At 36.7% G+C, this 20,776-nt stretch overlaps 2 protein-coding genes across 6 annotated transcripts; both read right to left on the bottom strand.

Annotated features, from left to right (window-relative positions):
* Positions 1-2,852: 2,852 nt before the first annotated feature.
* LOC148845778 (UDP-D-xylose:L-fucose alpha-1,3-D-xylosyltransferase MGP4-like) lies at positions 2,853-9,470 on the bottom strand. The gene is made up of 6 exons (XM_088953821.1): positions 8,801-9,470; positions 7,868-8,598; positions 7,394-7,555; positions 3,533-3,748; positions 3,107-3,345; positions 2,853-2,944 (listed from the first exon to the last, which is right to left on the bottom strand). The coding sequence occupies exons 2-5, from the start codon at positions 8,345-8,347 to the stop codon at positions 3,136-3,138; spliced, it is 1,068 nt and encodes a 355-aa protein (XP_088809947.1). The 5' UTR covers positions 8,348-8,598; positions 8,801-9,470; the 3' UTR covers positions 2,853-2,944; positions 3,107-3,135.
* A 1,314-nt stretch (positions 9,471-10,784) lies between these two features.
* On the bottom strand, positions 10,785-20,405 carry LOC148845777 (protein ABIL1-like). Of its 5 annotated transcripts, none has more exons than XR_016102306.1 (10): positions 20,028-20,389; positions 18,436-18,518; positions 15,724-15,874; positions 15,531-15,630; positions 15,345-15,437; positions 15,139-15,223; positions 14,951-15,003; positions 14,665-14,771; positions 11,106-11,347; positions 10,785-10,968 (listed from the first exon to the last, which is right to left on the bottom strand). XR_016102306.1 is itself a non-coding variant. In XM_088955156.1 (9 exons), the coding sequence occupies exons 1-9, from the start codon at positions 20,112-20,114 to the stop codon at positions 11,207-11,209; spliced, it is 894 nt and encodes a 297-aa protein (XP_088811282.1). In that variant the 5' UTR covers positions 20,115-20,405; the 3' UTR covers positions 10,785-11,206. The 5 variants fall into 5 exon arrangements, 3 of the variants coding, with proteins under 3 accessions (XP_088811282.1, XP_088811281.1, XP_088811283.1); XR_016102307.1 differs by having other exon boundaries at positions 15,345-15,431; XM_088955156.1 differs by having other exon boundaries at positions 10,785-11,347; positions 15,345-15,431; positions 20,028-20,405.
* Between the last annotated feature and the right edge of the window lie 371 nt (positions 20,406-20,776).

Raw genomic sequence — 20,776 nt, 5'->3', positions numbered from 1 at the left:
TATTATTTAACTTTGAGACCATTGGTTGATCCATCTGATGTGGATGGCCTAATTTCTTACCCACCACTTAGACAAAAGAGTACCTTATTTTTGTGTTGATTTTTTACATGTTTTATATTATTAAAAATATTGGATATAGATTTAATTATTAGAATTTATTGGTGAAAAACAAAAATGTTCCAAAAAAAAAAGTATCTAAGGAGAGAGAATGGGAGTCAATATGTTTAGAGAGGGAATTGAATGAAGTAGAAAGTAATAGTACTCTAAACTATTTTTTGCCTATACAATTAGAGAGGGACCAAATTCATAAGTGGTTTTAACCAAGAAAAGTCCATAAAGTTCATTTATTTAATGCATCTTAAATATAATATTTAATGAGAAGAAATGGAAATTGATGCCTTAAATATAGGACTTAATAAGAGAGAATAAAATGAATTTAATAAAAGTAATTGTTCAATTTACTGTCTTTTGCCTTCATAATAAAAAGTGATTGAATTCAAAAAATAGGAATATTTTAGTAAAAAAAGAAGTGAATCTAGAAGTCATTCACACTTTTCCTCCAATATTTCAAGTTACAGCCTGTAGATCCCTTTTTTGTGTGGAGCTATAGACCTTTGATATCTCGAGTTCAACTTCTGTCATCATATGGAAATAGTTTAAAGTGCCTCCTCACATCAAAACCTATTATTGATTACGTCCCTTGCAAAAGAAAAATGAAAACAGAACATGATATTTTATTGGAAAAATCTATTATGTGGAAAAGACATGGTATAGAAAGTTTTGACCAATCAAAATCCATCCATGAATTTTGATAAATAACATTTAATTGGCTATCGCATTTATGATTCTAGTTGATTGGTCAGAAGATTTTAAGATATCATATCTTTTCCATATCATAGTCGAATTAGGTGCAAGTTTTATGATGCAGAAAATCTGCATTATCACCATCAAGCACTGTATGCTTTTATAGGGTGCACCTTCATCTTAAAATAAATGTAGGGTGCACCCATTTATTGCTTGATTCATATGCTGATTTGATGGGATGCTGTGGAGTTTGGTACTCTAGTATTTTTAGTCTTTTTGGGAGGGCCTCAGCATGATTGGCCTGTGTTGAATGAGCTGTTGAGTGAGCTGCTTCTGATAATCTATCAAAAAAATCTTTAACGAAAAATTGATTTTTCAGCTCATATACGCACGTTAACTTTTTGGATTTTCCACCAAACATGTTTTTAAGGCTTTCCATGTGAGGCCTACCTTGAAATGTGAGCTGCTGTTGTGTGAAAGCTCTCTCAGATGAACACTAATTTTTTTTGGTGGCATGGTAAAATATGTGAATCAATCTCCTGAACAACATAATTTTACATTAAAGCTTTCAAATTGAAAAAGTGAGAAACAATAATTATCAATGTTGATACCGAGACGTTGAATATAAGAAACAATGAGCATCGATGCTTTGAATCCCTTCATATGTGAAAAAATCAATATTAGTTACAAATTCTCATGTTTACTTTTAGGTCAGTACTAGGGAAATTAATGTAGAGTAAAAATAAAAATGATTACATGAGATCACGCACGATCAACCATTGACTCTGTAACTAGGCTCAGTTTAGGAGTACAAATGCAAATATGTCTTGCAAATACATACAAAATATAAGGTTTTGCACTCTACATATTTGCATTTATACTCTTTCCAAACTAAGCATTAAGATTTCGTATTTACCCTTGGGGGTGCTGTCTTTATGTTGAATTGGGAGCCCGTACTCACATCATTTGAACAGCTTCTTGCAACAATCTTGCATTGAGAGAAGTGAGATGGTGACTCACAACTTTACAGGCACATCCCACCATGCATTGGGAACATCTCCCGTATAAGGCACCATGTGTGAGGAACAGATTGGGTCTTGCATTGGAAATACAGAAATACCTCTGTATTCCCAATGCAAGGCAATAAAGGCTGTTTGAATGGACTTTGCACTGACCAAAATCGACGTCATTTTTGTTAATAATTGCATTCTTACTTTTTTCTGATATAAGTAAAACTAATTGCATGTTTACTTGGTACCAATGTTCTCAACCTCTAGTCAAACATATTGGCCAGACCGGTAAACAACCTATCATCCAGCAGCCAAATCTCTGGCCTTTTACCCCTGAACCGCTTACTTGCAATTTTTTTTTTTTTTTATCATTATCGATCAATGACAGAATGATATGACTGGTTGAACCGATGAACTATTTGACCCAGTCAACAAATTATGTGCTAAACATTAATTCTCTCTGTTTTTTTTAATCATTTCCACCATTAATTACAACAATTCTCATTTATCATACTTCATTCTATTCAATATGATAAAATATTGTATTAAAGACAGCCATTTTTTTTTTCAAAAAAATTATGTTTTTTATAATTTATCAATTTTCATATTTTTTTGTTATTTAATTTAAGATGTTATAAGTTAACCCATTTGACCCAAATGATTGAACCACTAATCTAACATGTGGACAAAAAAGTGATTCCCTTTGGATCTGTTTTTTACAACACTGCTTGATACTACAATATCAGCATATACCCTTTTAGACATTTTGATTCCTAGACAACTTTGATTCTCGTTCTTGACCCTTGCAATCCACGATGATGAATATTTCTTATCCAGATAGACAGGACTAACATTGGGTAATGGCCCTTGGGGATAACAAGGTAGGGTGACAGTGAAACCACTCATCAAAGGAGAGTTGGGGACAGAAAGATCAATGCACCCCCTCCTACTGGCAGAAAGTAGGCAACTTGAGGAACGCAAGACAATAGTTAGATTTTTCTTTTTTTTTTTATTTTTTTATTTTTATTTGGGGGGGGGGGGGGATGTCTTCCATGGTTTACTGATCTTATCAGAGCCAACAGTTACAGTATTCAATAAGCTTCAAATGCCTACAGTGAAGAATAGCCTTCCTGTATCAAAATAGGAGAAAAGAATCACGCACCATTACAGATTAAAACAATTGTAAATTCTTTTTTAAGCGTAACAACTAAAAGGCGTGTGAAAGATGATCAGGTAAAAAAGCTTCATTATCTAAAACTCTCCACAAAAGGGCACTTCAAAACGGAGTCTACCTGGTTCTGCTAAGGAGTTCATCCATTTGTCATATCCTGCCAAGTGGTGACTCAAGGACATAATCATCCACTAGCCAGAGCCCAAAATCACGGAACCGCTTTATCTTCTTCTCAAAGCCTGTGATATAATTATTATGGATGATGACATGCATCCCCTTAGTCTCCTCGACCCATGTTTTGTTCTTGAAATACAGCCCTCCTGTTGGGAATGCTGCTTGTGGCAGCAGATACAAATCCACCTGCAGCAAATCATTAAATATGGCTCTCTCAGCAAGTCAACATAAGAGCTCAGTATGTATAATATGAATTAAGCAAATAAATTCTCTCATCCGCTGTGTTATTTGTAATACCTGAGGTTTTAATTAGGCAAAACATCAGCTATTGGATCTGAAACTAAATGAGACAGCAATTGAGTAAGGAGCAAACCTGTCCAGCAGTTTTATTTAAAGCCCAGTTGAAGGCAGGTTGGTCATTGGATTTCTTTGTTTTGGACCATGGCTGATCCTGGAGTTCTTCAATCCACTTCTTCATGACCAGCTTTGCTCCACTAGTCGGTCGCAGGAAAATCATGCAGCTGCAAATATAAGTGCGCCCTTTCTTCCCTGGATGTGGCAAATCATGAGAGTGATTCAAAGGTTTCACCTGTGACATTCGATGGATAAATTATGAACTTATAGTTACAAATACCATAAAATGATGTGAGCAACATATAGATGAGACCTCACATTTAGGGAGGTGGAGACTACCTATCATCATGCATGCATCATGCAGCTGTCAGGTAGCAAGTCCACCATTGATAGGTTATTTTGATCTCTCTCTCTCTCTCTCTCTCTCAGACACACACACACACACACGTGTAAAAGGTTTCCTTGGTAATTGGGTCAATCAAGGAAGCTCACAAGATCTCACCCATGTGGAAGAATCTTGTGGCTAATACAGACTGTCTATCAGATAGGGGACCTTGTGGATTGGCCATGTGCTGGAGTCCAAATTGGCTCCATACTGTTGGAGTTAAATTGAAAATTCATTAAATGCAAAGGTTTGGAGGTTGAGTGAGTTTCAGGTAAAAGAGTGTCCATTAATAGTATTAAGAGTCTAGTTATTGGGGCTAGAAATGGTCAATCGGTTATTAAGAGTGTCCATTAATAGTATTAAGAGTCTAGTTATTGGGGCTAGAAATGGTCAATCGGTTATGTAAGTATTAATGTTATAGGAGTCTAAGCATCTTGAGTGTCTATAAAAAGGGGCTGAGTATGTGGAAGAGAGAGAAAAAGTGAGAGAAAAGAAAAGAAAATTGAAGGCTCAAAAGTGGATGTGTAAGAATTCAAGAAGGCAAAATCAGTCCAAAAGAGAAACCAAAAGTGTAAGAGGATGTGGTTATTTCCTGAGTGGGCTGGAAGCAGCTCTGTATAAGCCCTATTTGGGCCGTACAACTCCAAGAAAAATGCCTCCCATCTTATGTTTTTAATATTTGAACGATATTTTCAGACCCAATTTTGTTTGCATTTTTATCTCTATTTTCAGATTGCATTACTGTTCAAACTTTCAATTTTATTTCTTTTAAAAACCCATAATGGCCTGAAATTCAGCTCATGATTAAAGTGTGAAAGACTTTTGAGGTCCTTTTGGTCCCAAAACAAGTTGCCACATCAAAGATTCTTGGGTTATATAGACAACCTCACTAAATGATCCAACTAGCAATATATGACTAAAGAAACCCATAGGTTTTGCACTTTTGCTCCATGCCTTGGATTTTTTGTTGGAATCATGCACCAAAATATAAAAAAATTAACAGGTGGTTCACTTAAGAAAGAAAACTGGGCCTCTATCTCTCCATATATGTTTCTTTGTAAGGCTACGAAATGATCTATAACATCTTTATTATATGCCTTTATGTTTTAGGAATTGTTGGAGGAGCCATTGCTTGCTGACATGGTAAAATCACAGGCTCACAAGTGTAAAAATATGGGCGTGAGTCTAAGAGAAGCCACTTTGTACAAAAATTGCTGGAGGTTAGGTCTGTATCCATTCCATCCCTTCCAAGAGCCTAATAGCAAGGACCGGCATTGATAATGTCTTTTTATGTTTTAGGGATTTGGAGCCACATCCTAATCCTCTATGGTGCCCATTGGTAGATGCTAGTTAATATCTTAACCTATTTGTGTTAGATGATCTCCTCTCTACTTGAAAAGGGAAAATATCATGTGGATGTGATGATGTGTCCAACAATAACTGCTATTTGAATGATTACAGGAGAGGAATGAGATATAGAAAAGGAACCAACACTTGATAATTATTAATTACCAATCAGTAGTTCACCTTTGATATTATTAATTACCATTCGGTAGTTCTCCCTTTTCCTTTTTTCAAATTCTTCAAAAGCTCTTCTATCGAAAGCTTCACCTAAAAAAAACAAATCCAATGCCTTACCAACCTCCATGTCCCTATCCACAAGACTCTTCACACCCGTACTTCCACCAGAATCCTCCTCCACTGTAGCCAATGGCTTGATACCTATACCTGAGGGATCACAATCATCCACCTTCTCTCCTTTTTCTTCCCCTAAAGAATCAGACTTTTCCAACACCCCTTCAATTGAAAGCTTCCCAAGCATCTTCTGGATAACAGAACAAACCCACCCTGGACCTTCTTACTAGTGGATTTCAGATTCACCCCTCTTCTACCATACACTTTTATATTTGCCGCTGGATCCAGCCAGCAATAATCCCCACTTTCAGGCGTGAAAAATTCTTTGTAACATGCACAAGATAAGATTTGGTTGTACCTTTTTATTTCTCTTCACAACTGCCAAATCATCATCGGAAATGCTAGGAGCTTGCAACTCCTTTCTACCCAAATCAACTCCAACTCTTCCCACTACCACTTCCTTAACTAAAAAATTTTCACTACTATACTGACTTGGACAGTCCTTTGATGCAATCAGGATATTGACTGCCTGAAAACCATAAGAGGCTTCATCAATTTCCGGAAGTGCTGCATGAGGACCTGGACTGGAACCAGGGTGGAAACATTGTGAACTCTCTGAAACATCAGATAGAGAAAGATCAGCACTTAATAAGGATGAGTTCAACAGGACCAATAGGGGAAGGAAACTCCTTAAGAGCCGAGTCCCAGGCACTTGCTCAAGGACTGAAACTGGCTTTCCTAAGCTGGATGAAAAACAAAGCAGAAGGTCGGTGATCCGAGAAGCAAAATTCTTGGCATCTAATTTGAACTGCTCATTCAAATGGATACCTCAATCAGCAAATAAATAGCAGATGGACTTATAGAGAAAATATACTGTGGGTATACCTGGGCAGCTGGGCTGGGTATTGATGTAATGCAAATACTTTTATTTTGTGTACTATATATAGAGTGTTACTGTCAGATGTTGAGCTGTTATGTATGGTCTTCTCTATACCTAGTTTGGGATATAAGAGAAGTTCTCCTTTCATCATTATTAATACAATTTATACTGATAAAAAAAGATTTAAAGACTTTCCTTTAATGTTTCCTTTTATGGCATACTTTGGGGTCAGCCTCTTGTGGAGACATCCTTTACTTCCACAGATAGCCCCTCAAAGTTTGCCTACTCTCCTTAGGGAGCAATGGAGCTCAGTTTTTGATGGTTGCTCTTGGAGTAAAGTAGGGCCTTTTGTGTGTATGCAGGTAGTGGCCTGGTGGGGGACTTTCATAGATGCAGTAGGAAAAATCTTATTGGTTTATTCAGGTCTTAGTACCAATTTGGGAGGGTTATCCTGGAGCCATTTTGGCTTTCATGGATTACAAGGCACAAAAAGGAAGTTGAGCAATTGAAATGCAGAAAGCCAGCCCCAGTTTCCTAAATGCTGAAAATTCAATGTTAATGATAAAGTTCTAAAGAAGCTTCTCCCGAATGTTGAGTGGATTATGAACTGTTTTAATTAACCCCTCCCAAATGGACCTTTATTGTTGGACTAGAGCAGGTGAAGGTAGATGATAACTAGGTCTTCATCTTCACTGATTGGTCAAAGCTTTGGTATTTCCACATCACATTAGAGAAGCTACAGCTCTTTTCTTTCTTTCTTTTTTTTTGTGTATGTATGTGTGTGTGTGTGTGTTTGATAGATAGAGGCTAGAGCTCTTGCTTCCGGAACAAACATCTAGCTTAGATGCATTTAAAGTTGGCAGACTTTTTGTAGTGTGCAATTATGCATTCAGTATCCTTGTTTTGATCTACATGCTTCTGCAACCCCTATTTGGAAATTAAACAATTAAAATCATGGAAAGGAAGCTGGATGTACATACTGCAGCCATATCATCTGTGAAGTACACATCGTGATAGCCTTGGAGATAGGGAAACGGGTCTGCCAACCAGACCATATCGACATCATTATACATAACATTATATCCAAGCTCCAAAATCTGCAGAAGGTGGCGAGGCCTGCGGGATGTAAAATTGAAGAATCCCTGCCAAATTAGATAAATCAGAGGAATTTAACAAGCCACTTGGTGAACATAGACACGAATCATTCCAATGGTCAGAACTCAAACAAAAAGAGAAAATAATAAACTAAACCAGAGTTAAGATAATAAAAAGTAAACTATATCTATATCAAGTCAAGTGCAAAATATACAGCTAGTACCAAACTTATCCTATAGATCAGGTTATCCTTTGTTTACAAAGAACTCAGCTATCCAAAATGGAAAACAGTAACAAGACAGCTAAAATTAGTGGTCATCCAGCCTCTTACGTACTTAGGGAAGAAGTGCCAGAAGTACCTGAGATCCAAATTTGTGAGCTGTCTGAGTATCGGGTACAGGCGGGATGAGAACGGCATGACCGGGCCATTTTTTATTTACCATGTAGAGGGTCGCATAATCCTCAGCAATAACAAGTACCTGCTCCTGATGCTTCTGCCTGGAAATGCTGATCAACCAATTATTTAGAAACGGCAGGTAAGGCTGGCTCACAGCGCAGACAATAACTGTTCCATTTTTTGCCACAAAAGACACAGCCTGGGCCAGCGTGTAATCCCGCCATTTCGAAAGCGAGCTTCCACCGGCTGAAATGAAACTTTCCATCATGTCCATCCACGGGAAAAGAACACCCAGAACTACCATAAGAGACAGAAATATGAGAAGGCCAGTTCGGCTGAAGGGAGAGATAGATCTTTGGTAACCGCTCGTAGAACGTGGTGAAATTGGATAAGGATCCGCCAGAAGCTGCTGCTGTTGTCTTTGATGAAGAGATGACGACATTGTGCGTTGTGCCTTTCGAGGTGACTACTGCGTCCAAGCTAATGGGCACCAGTTCTAAAATGTAGTAACTGTAAGGCCCAAAAAAACCAGTTCTACGAGATAGTATGTAGCACCAACTAATATTTGGTACGCTCTCCCTTCGAGACTAAGGAAAGAAACTGTCTGCGGCAAGAGCACATATGGCTGTACAACTACAAATTTTCCAATGAAAATGGCTCCAATCTGTTCAATCTCATTTAAAATGACGAAATCTGTAGAACAAAATCCTATATAAGGAGCAGCTAAATCCCAGCTTTAATGAGATTGTACAATGAAAACTCGATGCCGACTACGGAATTGGAGATCCCTAAACCTCAAAAATTGTATCGGAAAAGAAAGAAAAATCCAGTACTTTGAACAGAGACAAAAGAAATTGAGGAAGAGAGAAGAAGCGCAAAATTCAAATCCTTCTACCTATAGCCCAGGATTCTTTGAGCTTGAGTTGACTCGACCAGATCTGAACCATGGAAACGTGAAACTTCTACGGATCAGTTACGCGCTTGAAGACTTCAACAGGCAGATCGGAATCCTGGAAGAGAGGCAGAGGAGAGAGAGAAAGAGAATTTATGTATCTATGTCGGTGCTAACTGCTAAGAGATGAGAATTTATTCATTCAGCAAATTGAGTTTACATCCTTCTACTCCGCTTATATGCGACGCCGCTTTCTCGTGCACATCAGTTTTGTTTTCCGGCCGCAGTGCTCAATCGACGCCGATTCATTCATTCCGGTTGTGAGATAAATGGGTCGGACTCGGACCTGGATAATTACTTTTACATTAGGTGCCCATGATTAGCCTGAAATTTGTCAGATCCACTCCTCCACCTCCGGATCAAATCGGACGGTTGAAAGCTTGTCGCAAATAATTTTGTTCTGTATGTAAACGTCGAAACTCGAAAGGCATGGCATACTTGTAACTGCTGTTATTCATCAAAATTCAGCCGGGGGAGGTCGGGAAGGGGTCCGGTATCATTAATTAATATCTAGGTATTGCTTGACCCTGCCACGATCCGCATTAGGTGCGGATTTGATACGGGTCTGGGTTGGACAGGGCAGAAATCATCAACATAATCTGAAGCGGTGTGCGGTGAAGCCTAAACCATTTTATGCTAATAAAGGGAAGAGAATAACTATTGTAGTATAGACCCATGGGTATAATTATGTATGAAGAAACGTTCATTTCGAAACCCAATTTTAGAACTGGATCCCGATTCACGAGTGAATTAGTCGAACTGGTATGGCAGATTGGCTAGATTTTTCCTTTGTGCCCCGTTGTCAATACTTGTCATGCGCCAGAATCACTGAGGCCCCGTTTGGTTCACTGGAATAGGGTCTGTAATCAGATTCGTAATGAATCATTCCGATTCCAACTGTTTGATTGGATGGAATCGGAATCTTATTTCCATTCTTACTGATTTCAATTCTCATTCCTATTCCTGTCTGAACCAATCAGACTATGGGAATGGACTATTCTAATTCCAATTCCGATTCTGATTTCTACGGTAAACCAAAGGGACCGTGAATTGTGTTGCTAGTTTTGGCTAGTTTCTACTTTAGGCCTCCTTTGTAAAAGATATTGCATTTTAAACTACAGTTGAGATGCATAAAGCAAAGAAAATAAAAGAGAAACGTAAATATCCTCTTGCCAAGTAATTTGGTACAATCTCCACATATGATCTGTAAAATGTAAATATTCTCTTGCCACATTCAATTTGATATTGAGGGGGATTATTTTTTAGATTTTGAGAGGGGAAAGTTGGTCAGTGGAATTTTAATTCCCAATGACCAAGAAACCCCTGATTTATGTGGGGATCAAGGAAAATTTATTTTACTCAAGGTTCAAAGTATCGACACGTATCGGCCAATATGTATCATTCTGGCACCCCACTGATACGCCCCTACAATGGGTGTATCAGTGGTATGACCGGTTCAGGGTGTGGCAAAGTCCTAAACCGGCTCCCCTGAACCAGTTGGTGAAAAAAAACTATCAAAAGGAGTATTGATACTGGCGTATCGATATTTTGAACCTTGATTTTACTAAGTATCGCTTACCCAGATATCCATCTCCAGGTGGATAAATAACTTTTCTACTAGGGGGATAGTTATCAACACTTGGATGGGACAAAAATGCCCATTTTAATAATGGATTTTTATGGTTAAAATGGCCATTGTCTTATTTACCCAAAAAATAAAAGAACATTGGTCCAGGTAAGTGCATTTAACAAATAACTTACCGAAAAGCAAACGGGGCCTGAAGGATATGATCTGTAACAAACAGGTGGTCAACTTGCAAAAATCATATTTTCCATTAAATGGTTTCAAGGTTGCAGACCAATTGGAATATTATAAGAAGAGATCAAGAGCAGCTGGTCTTTTAAGAAGAGATAAGAACAACTAGTCTTTCAATGTGATTTACGAGATAAGCTTTTCATTGACCATCAATTAAATGGAATTCAATGCTCTATAAACAAAGCGCTATACATAGTGAAGGAACGAAGCAGAAGAGGAAAACAAATGTACCACACAATCCCATTACACTGAAGAATCAACATGCAATTGATCAGGATGACATGCCTTGGATGACCTGTAGCCCAAATATGACAGATTTCAGAAAGACGCCTAATGAAATTCAGCAATTGGACAGTATAGGGTCATAAGACAGATTTGTCCTTGCAGACTACAAAGTATTGAAGAAATGTTTCTACCAGTCAGCACACATACACAAACTCCAACTGGGCAGTTGATGAAGGAAAGATGGCAAGAGATGGAGAATTTTGCAGGATGGTTTCTCTGGTTGTCACAACTTCACATGATAAATTTGCCTACTGCTTTGATGACTTGGGTTTGACAAAGAATGCTGACAGCATGCTTTTACTGCGAACAGTGGGGCGAATGATCTCACGACGACCCATATTGTCCAAGGACCTGAATGCCATCAATGACTTGGATCCTTCTGAAGTATCCTGCAAGAGGAGACAAGTTTATAACGGTTCCTACAATTCTACTAAGATGTTCAAGGACCAGTTGAAGCATCAATATTTGATAATTCAATACAATATGGATTCATGCACACTTTACTCCCTAAACTCTTTTTTTTTTTTTTTTATCAGTACTTTACTCCCTAAGCTCTCACCGCCGACAAGGAAAGAAGAGGCTAACAATAGTAACACACTGGAGCATTTTACATTTTGTACAGTTGACTGAGAGGCCTAAAAACACCCCAATCTCAAAAATCAAGCTTAAAAATTGATTTAAATTATCGTACTCATACTCAACCAACAGGTGTACCTAATCATGTCCAGACATAAGAAACCACCAGCTTGCCAATTGAATTGTGTCTAATGCAGAAAACTAGTTACTTCTAGCAAAAGTTTAAACTCTAGGCATTTAGCAGATCAAATGTACATTGACTACAGAAACAATAGCAGTAAATTTCTCGTTATGGGGTATATAACATCAAACATGGCTAAAAACATGAGACATAATCAATCCCTTCAACATGAAACAAGAAGCCTGCTGTACCAACAGCTTAATCACAGAACTATAGATTTTCTTTCAGGGAAAAGAATTTCATAAATTAAAGTTTTGGTAACGTTTCCTTCTTCTTTATAGATAAGATTTTAATGGCAAATGTTGCACTACATGATAGGAAAGAAATAAATAAGGGAATTTTTCAATGGTTGAGTATATAATACTGCCACCTATTTTTTTTTATCAATATAATACTATCACCTAATCTTTGCGTGTGAAACCTTGGAGTGCCTTTTAAACCACTGGATTGATCAGTTCAAATTCTACCATGGTTATAAGAGTGAAAATTAACTGAAAAGTAATAGAATAAAAGCCACAAAATAGAAAAAACACAATAGCTGGGAACATAGTTTTCAAGGCGCCAAGGCAAGGCTAGGTGATAGGGGGGCGCCTTGTTGCCTAGGCAATGGATTTTTTTATGTAGAAAACATAGATCCCAGGGTAGTTCCCTAGGTACCATAACCATATTTCCTTAATAATTATTCATAATTTTCATAAGAAAAGTATAGAGTTCATGTTAAAGTATAGAAAATCAACATATTCATGAGAAGAAAAAGAAGGAAAAGAAAATTCAAAAAATATAGGGGCTGAACCCTTATTTTTGTTATAGGAAAAGAAGAAAAGAAAATGTGTAGTAGGTAGTAGTAGTAGTAGTAGTAGAAAATGTGTTGATTAGACAACATTTTAAGTTCTTCCTTACTTATTGGTTTAGGTTTTAAAGTATTTGGGGGTTGAATACAGAATTTAGCAATGTTTATATTGATTAAAACCTAACAAAATAAGAAAATAATAAAAAGAAATTAGTATATAAACACACAAAATAAATATTTTAGTTTAATAGTGCCAATTTTATAATTATAATGCCAAAAAATAAAGAATAAAAAAGCACTTTATAATACATAATACAAAACTGTTTGGTGATTAGGCGAGGTGAGCCTCAAAGGGTGCCTTGTCACCTAGGCACCTGCCTAGGCGTCACCTTGACAACTACGGCCGGGAAGAAGAAAGTGAGAACTTAGGTTTCTTTTATAATTCACACACTTCATGGGAGCTAACCATTCTAAGCAATTACCCCCCCCCCCCCCCCCTTAGAGGATGGCTGGGGTGTTGACCCCACCCAAAAATTTGCCAAGTTTCTGTTTAAGTTTATATGTTAGTTTGTTCCTGTACTGAAAAACATTGATTGGGGTTCATATGTTTGTTTTTTCACTACCAAATTCAATCTTCCAAGGCTTCCACAGAAGGTCATGATTTGCTGACCATGATAACACCACTGCATCAGATTCTAAATCTATCTTCAAGTAAAATTAACTTCTAGAGTACTCAAATAGAGCTCCCAAACTGCAACTTTATTCATTAAACATTAAACACAATGTCACCAATTAAGAGATTAAAAATAGATTTCTGTCCCCTTCCCTGGTGAAAAAAAAAGAGTTCATTTACTGTAACTTGCTACGTCTATAGGTTCTTTCCTTCACCAGATCTCTCTCCTTCAGCTTCAGCACCCTATCAACTGATATCTCCCACCCTCTCACAATTTCTCATGCATTTCTAGGGAAGAAAAGTATGACTTAATGTAGTCCTTTGAAACTTGAATAAAAGGTTCCACTAAAAAGCAGGTGAGGATCACACACCAATCCCCACCATGAGAAGCACTGGAATTTCCCTAGGTTGTCCAGTGATTCTTGGCCTTATCTATATTATATTCTAAAATGCAGTTCAGACTCCTCATATTTCTTTTCAATCCCTTTAGAATTTTGTGTGTGTGTGTGTTTTTTTTTTAACAATAAGAAATTAAATATGGGGCTATTTAAGCTTACCGACGACCACTTCAGTTAAGAAACTGAATGTATCATGAGCATCTTTTTAAAACCACCTCATGCATCACACAGATCTCTTCTAGAATTTTATGAATAGATACTTGTTGGAGATTCACAATTTTCAAATAGTTTAAAACTTGAAACTCTTAATGATGCCTTAACTTTGTATCCTCAACATTTGTTTTGCTTCATTAAGTAGCACATTTAAAGTCCATAAAAAATAAAATAACGCAAACAAAGTTAAAGAACCATGAAAGCAACTTTTGAACTGTATAAATAAACACTATCCAATTCTGATAACTCTGCATCTTAAAATAGCCCTTATAGTATATGAAACAAAGTAAACAAAATATATCCAAAAAAGAAAGAAAAATTTTATGTAACCAAATGGATAAATTAGATATAATTAGAGCATAATCAAAGCAAACAAACTCTGTGTTATATAACAATGTTCTGAAAACCAGACTAGACCTTGCAAAAGAAAGGGTCCTGGTCCTTGTTTCTCCTGGTTTAAGCAGTTTAGCCTCAAAACCACCAAAACCAGATGGTTATGATTGGTCTGGATTGATGTCCAATAGTGGCTCAACCAGTCAGTTTAGTCCAATTTTCAAAATTTTGGTTAAAAACATTCATGGCTCAACTTTGTACAATTCAATCATTCACTTATAAGAGTGTTGGAAATGTCTATGTTGCTTTAGGTTGCATTTGGATAAGCTTCAAAATTTGTGTTTTTAAAGCCCCAAAGCACAAAGCCACAGTTTTAGGCTTTATGTTGTTGGGATTAACGTGTTTTGACTTTAGATTATATTTTTAAAAGAAACACTTAACAAACACTTAAACACTTTATGTCACATTTTTTTTACCACAGCCCAAAGCTCAAAAGTAGAAGCTTATCCAGACATAGCCTTAGCTGTTGATTATATCATTACCCTCTCTGTGACACAAAAAGTTTGCAGAACTGTATTATAAGAAGGACCTCCACTAGCTGAGTGAAGACGAGCTGCTGTGGATTTTGATGATACAGCTTCTTCAGAACCTGCAAGAACAAGAGTTTGCAGCAGAAGAAAATAATGGTTTAATAATGGGTAATGTAACTTCAAACAATAAAACAACGAGCACAGAAAATGGTAAAATAGTAAAACCATAAAATTATTAGTTAGAACTGAGAAAAAAACTAGATAATCAACTAAATCTACAGAGTCAAGCATTACACACCCAACAGTTGGAAAACTCCAGAAGTTGCTCCAGAAGCTTTTGTGTTTTCCATGCTGCATTATAAGAAAATCTCAAAACCTTTAAGCTTTCAGATAGATTAGAGTAGCAATTTCATTGTAATACTTAAAAAACCACACAATTTATCATATTTATTTTTTGATAATTCAATTTCTCATAATAAAACTTACCCTATGAAAGTGTGCTCGCTCCTGTTCAGAGTGGATTTAGTTTCTGAGGCTAAATGCCAGGAAAGAGTTTGTGATGGAGGGTTGCCTGGTGAATGTGCATCCAACTAATAAAAATAAACTCATACATTGCATAAGACCCCCCTCCCCCCCCACACACACACACAAAATAAAGATGTGAATATGCCAAGACAGAAGGAACAAGATACCTGAAGGATGAAAACGAGGTCTTGCTTGAATATGCATTTGCCTGGCATCTATCTGTATCTGTGGACTAAACTGCACTTTCTTGTTGACTGAATCTAGCTTAGAATTTCAGGAGAGAAAAAGTTACAATTCATCCCATTATGCTAATTACCACTTGCAAACATAAGCAATAACAATAGTATTCATACTCGGTAAAATGTAATGCTTATGATGCCGGGGGATTACTGTGAACAACTGCTGCTGCCTAAGGCCTTCTTTATCCGTGTATATTTGACAAGTGAGAAGTTGCTAAATTAACATAGAAAGTTAGGTGAGCTCCTATCCACTGAGATCCTTTCTAGAGCAAGATTATCAATTGATTGTGCCAGGAAAGAAAGTTACTTGGTTAAGAGAAGAAACTTTTAGCTCCATTGTTGAAACATCTAACTTATGTTGTTCAAAGAGGTCAGTTAACTTGTAAGTAACAGTTCCTAGGTGATCAACAGCATTGACAAGAGCTCGTACGGCATAGTCTTTCAGGTTGTCCAGCACCCTGGTGCAAAATTTCCATCTCAGTTCAAAGAATAAGCACAATGATGCCAACAACAAAGTTACCGTGCTCATGTTTATTTTTTTGGTATTTGACAATAAACCAACAATTACAAAAAATAAGTATATAACTCATGTTCTACTTCTACATGAAAATGAAACAACTAGTTTGCTGTTGTGAGCTCCAAATTCTATGTAAATATGCAGTAATAATACTTTAGTCACTCCCTCCAAATATACAAATCTTAACTGAACTGTTAACAATGCAGTCACACAGATTTTGGGTGATTATGTTTTTTTAGGTGATAAGAATCGCCGGGAAAAAAAAACAAAAAAACAAACCCAACTCCCTACTTCCAAACTCTCCTTTACCTTCCTGCATTACTCCCATAAACCCAAAAAGAAATAACAGAGACACCCAACCAAATCGACATGGAGACCAAAATAAATGCAATGCTGAAGCTGATACACCAGGGAAAAAAAATGTGAACCCAACACCCTATTTCCAAACTTCCCTTTACCTTCCTGCATTACTTTCATAAACCCAAAAAGGAATAACAAAGACACCCAACCAAATTGACATGGAGACCAACAGAAATACAATGCTGAAACTGATTCCAAGTAGTGTTCTTTGACAGAAGTGCCCTAGTCAATCCTGGAACTGCAGGGATTGGTGGTGTCTTTAGAAGGAGGGATGGAAGCATTTGGTGGTATTCAGTGGTCCAATTAAGATTGCTGATTCAACAAAAGCAGAGACCTTGGCTGCATGTACAGACCTCAGATTAGCAAAAGAAAGGGGTTTGCCTTCTTTAACCATTGCAGGTGATTCTACTAATACTGTTAAGTGGTTTTGGGAGAAGGATGGTGGCCCCTGGAGGTTGGCCATTACCTACAAGAGGCCAGAGATATCTTGTTTTGCTGAATGCAAAACTTTTTTGGATTCCTAGAGAGTTAAACTGTTATGAGCCCACGGAATAGGATCCCGTCACGGGTTGGTCCACAGGGAAAACCTCCTGTTTTCCCTTGTTCCTCCCTTTTCTTGAGGAACCTATCTTGGCGCCTTAATGGTGATTCATTCAAGAGATCACCAAACTCTCCTCTGCTCTCTTTCTTGACTGAAATTTTCGATGATCTTATTCAATATTCTCAGCTCCTTAAATATGAGATTACAAGAGATAAGAGTCCTACTTTTAGGAAGACTCCTTGCTAATTAGGAAGACTCCCTACTAATCTGTCCTACTGAACTGATAAGATAAGATAAGATAAGACTCCCTTAATTTATCCTACTGAACTGATAAGATAAGATAAGACTCCCTACTAATCCATACTACTGAACTGATAAGATAAGAACACTGAATAGATAAGACTCTTACTAATCCCTACTACTGAAAGCAGATAAGGCAAGAATACTGAATAGATAAGATAGGATGAGAACACTAAATTGCTGCTGCTGAGAACACTAAATTACTGCTGCTGCTGCACTAAATTACTGCTGCTGCTTCCGACATCCACATCATAAACTTTATGGTGGATCGTTTGGCCAAGTTTGGTACCCACAAGGAAATTTTGTATAGTGACAGAAATCTGCCTTGTAATCTGAGTGTTTTTTTTTTTTTTTCTGCTGTGCACCATTGCATGTACCTTTGGAGCTCCTTTTTAATATAATCGGTTAATTTCTCTCCAAAAAAAGGCTCTTTTGTGTTGCACTAAACATAAATGTGCTAAGGCGCTCTTTTTGATCCTTTCCAAAGATAGCCATTCTAAATTGCTTTGTTTAATTAAAAGATGTTTCTACTACAAAATGAAATTCTAAAGAGCCATAAATTTTCAACCATTTAGAAGTAATAAAAAATATTAAGGTAAAATGTAGGTGTTTAAATATCTAGGTTTTGGACTTTGTGGGTACTCAACCATATTTATCATCAATTGTTTTTTTTTTCGATAAATATATTTATCATCAATTGTTATAGATATGCCTACAGCAGATTCTAACTAGGGAGGGTCTGTTATCAGATAAGGCCAGGCCAGAAAATTTAATTCTAGTATGGAGATCATGAGCATCAGTCGTGTAACATCTGTTATGATTTTATAGAGAAAAATTCTGGATCTATGTGAAAAAATTATTATAAATATAATGTTGAGTCACTTGATTGAAATAAGATCTACTATTGTCGATTCACCATTTAATTAATCAAGTAGTGGAACCAATACCTACATGTCAAGATGGGTGATTGGTATAAGCACATGCTACTAACTGAGCAAGCAGTGCATAACAGATACACACTACTTGTTTTTTAAGTGTAATCACAGTCCATATTTCCTGTTGCCAATTTTGGAAATGTTTAGTTCTTTAATATTAGAAGCAAAAGAAATCTGTTTTCCTATAAAAGCAACTCATTTATATGAACATGCATGGGTCCCTTTTCCACCTTATACTCAGCAAATAGTCACCAGTGTTTACTGCTTTGACAACTATACACTTGAATTTCCTTTCAAACCATAGAGAAACCTTATCATGTAACAGGTATATTATTTTAAAAGTAATAGTGGAAGAAGTACACTTACATCTGTTTATGCTCAGTATGAAGATATGATTTTTCACAGTATTCGGCAGCAGAATAAAGCTGAGGCCTTAGGTTCTTCAGTTCCTGAAAAAGACACTAACATAATGATCAAAGCAGAATTCAAGCAATAATCTTTGCAACTGAAATCATCCTAAGAAATCTGTCTAGAAGAATAAGTTGCAGTGATGTATTTGGCTATGAGCTGATACTTGAGCTATCCAGGAAGTGGCAGATTTTTCTATTTAACCAATAACAGTTTAACATTAGGTTAAGCACCAATTAAATAATTTACATAGAAACATCTGAATGGCCATCCAATAATAATAAAAAAACAATAATCTTCGTAAAACTGTATAATTTCATATTACTAAAACCATTTCCATGGGAAAGAACTTGTTAAAATCTTTTGCATGCAAAGTAGCATTCTCTGATGAATTCACTTTCAGACAGGCCCGAATTACATTTTGATCTTTTCAACAGTTTGAAGGATGATTCTGACACTGATACAATTATAATCATGTTTTTCATAATGTCAATATGTAAGTGTGGAGAATTGTCTCTTCTTTTATTGTAATTTGTCCAGAAGTATATGGCCAATTCAATTCTTTGGCTTCTTAACCAAAGATCACGACTAATAAGAATTAAATTTCCATAAAGGACAGGAAAGTTCAATGATCTAGTACAACTAAAGGTTGTCCATGTGAGGTTTAAATTGCAACATTTAAGTTTTTAGAACCAGAGTTATATTAACTGCAAACAATTTACTGCTGAAGAATGACACTCCATCATTCAAGAAGAATGTGAAAACGGTGATAAAAAATGATAAGAGAGGTTATCTCCTCCCTTTGTACTCTATTTACTCTTTTTATTGATTAGTGAAATCCTTTGTTATTGATAAAAAAATGATAAAAATCAAGTTACGTCTGTAAGTAGGTCTTTAGTCTGATTCTGTATGGTAATGAGATTTTGCCTTGGTAATTTTTCATCGACTTTCATTTCCTCTTATTTCCTCTTTTTAACTTATTTTTCTATCTCTAAAAAAAAAAGAGAAGTATGGTTGGGGAATCAGAAATATGTAAAATTTCAGAAACGAAAGGCTTATATCAAATAGCCTTAGCTTAATATACATAAATAAAACTGAAGGGATTAATTATATTATTAAGCTCACAGGACAGAGGCATGTCACTCGCAACAGCTCCCACATTGGAACTTGAAATGAAGACTTAAAAAAGCGAGGGAACCCCATAAACGAAGAAAGGTACAGCTTAAAGAGAAGATCTAAACCGTGATTACAAAAAGACCAGAACTCGAAACCAAGTATTCTAAAAAACAATGTCATTCAGCTAATAGAGGCGCCAAAGTAAAATTCAATCAGACAGTCAGGAAAATAAAATAAAATAAAATAAAAGTAGCCAAGAAATCTAAAGAAAATAGACAAACAGATCGAAATCTAAGTACACCAAAAACAGTCAATTTCAATGCAAAGAATCACGGGAAGTAAAAAGATCTAAACCACAAGCCTAGCAAATGTCATCAAGAAGAGGTAAGTCGGATCTAGAAAGCAAAGAGAGGAAAAAGGACAAGAAGCTTGACCTGTAAAGCCTTCACGAAGCTCTTGCTTCTCTCCATGGAAATCTCATCAAAGGTCATGGCCGAAGATTCCGGCCGAAATTCCTGCATTTTTAGAGCTCTCCGGGGATGAGATTTACAGGAGGGAGAAAATGTGGATACAGTGATACACAGGCAAGCAAAAAGAAGGAAGTAATTTGATGAATAGATAATGGCGTTAAGTTTTGGTGGGAAATCTAACTTAAGCAGAGAGTGAAAGACTGAGAGTGGAGTGAAAGCAAATCCGAGGAATGCGTTATTATTGTGAAGTGAGTATTAAATGATTTAGTAGTCTGTGGTGGTTGAGACTTCGAGGGTCGACACCTTCGCACTTTTGACAGACTTTTCATGGAGTTGAGTCATGCTGTCATGGTTTGAAGGAAGGAAACAAAACGGTAGTCGTCGCTTTCCGAGGGGAGATGATAATGTGTGGCAAAGATCTACACTGACGAAGTTTCTAGTGGGTTGTGTTATGATCACTAATGATCTGGTAATCGGGTCGGGTCCGCTATGAGCAGGGCCAATACAACTTCGAGTAATTTCGGATCAGGTCAAGTTTTTAGTTTAGGCTGGGAGAGCCTGATCCTAACCCCTAAAATATTCAGCGATTTTTTTATTAAAAATATAGATTTAACCATGGTTTCGAAAATCAGACCAGACCGGTTCATTTGGGTTCTGTTTCACCTTAAAACCGTTTTTGAACAAAAAAACACTTGACTCACTCAGCGACTCGC

The sequence above is a fragment of the Nelumbo lutea genome, chromosome 7 (assembly GCF_056320005.1).
Source record: "Nelumbo lutea isolate HS-2025 chromosome 7, American lotus-T2T, whole genome shotgun sequence".
NCBI classification, from domain to species: domain Eukaryota; kingdom Viridiplantae; phylum Streptophyta; class Magnoliopsida; order Proteales; family Nelumbonaceae; genus Nelumbo; species Nelumbo lutea.
The sequence above is the reverse complement of the archived record's forward strand: the minus strand, read 5'-3'. Positions and strand labels throughout refer to the sequence as shown.

Coding starts and splice junctions, on each gene's coding strand:
- LOC148845778 (XM_088953821.1), bottom strand. CDS start 8,347: ATGTCGTCATCTCTTCATCAAAGACAACAGCAGCAGCTTCTGGCGGAT. Junction 3,749..7,393: donor TCACAGATGATATGGCTGCA/GTATGTACATCC, acceptor CGAATGTCACAG/GTGAAACCTTTGAATCACTC. Junction 3,346..3,532: donor TAAATAAAACTGCTGGACAG/GTTTGCTCCTTA, acceptor GATTTGCTGCAG/GTGGATTTGTATCTGCTGCC.
- LOC148845777 (XM_088955155.1), bottom strand. CDS start 20,114: ATGCAGGAATTTCGGCCGGAATCTTCGGCCATGACCTTTGATGAGATT. Junction 15,875..18,435: donor CATACTGAGCATAAACAGAT/GTAAGTGTACTT, acceptor ATTTTGCACCAG/GGTGCTGGACAACCTGAAAG. Junction 15,224..15,344: donor ACCTCGTTTTCATCCTTCAG/GTATCTTGTTCC, acceptor CACATTCACCAG/GCAACCCTCCATCACAAACT.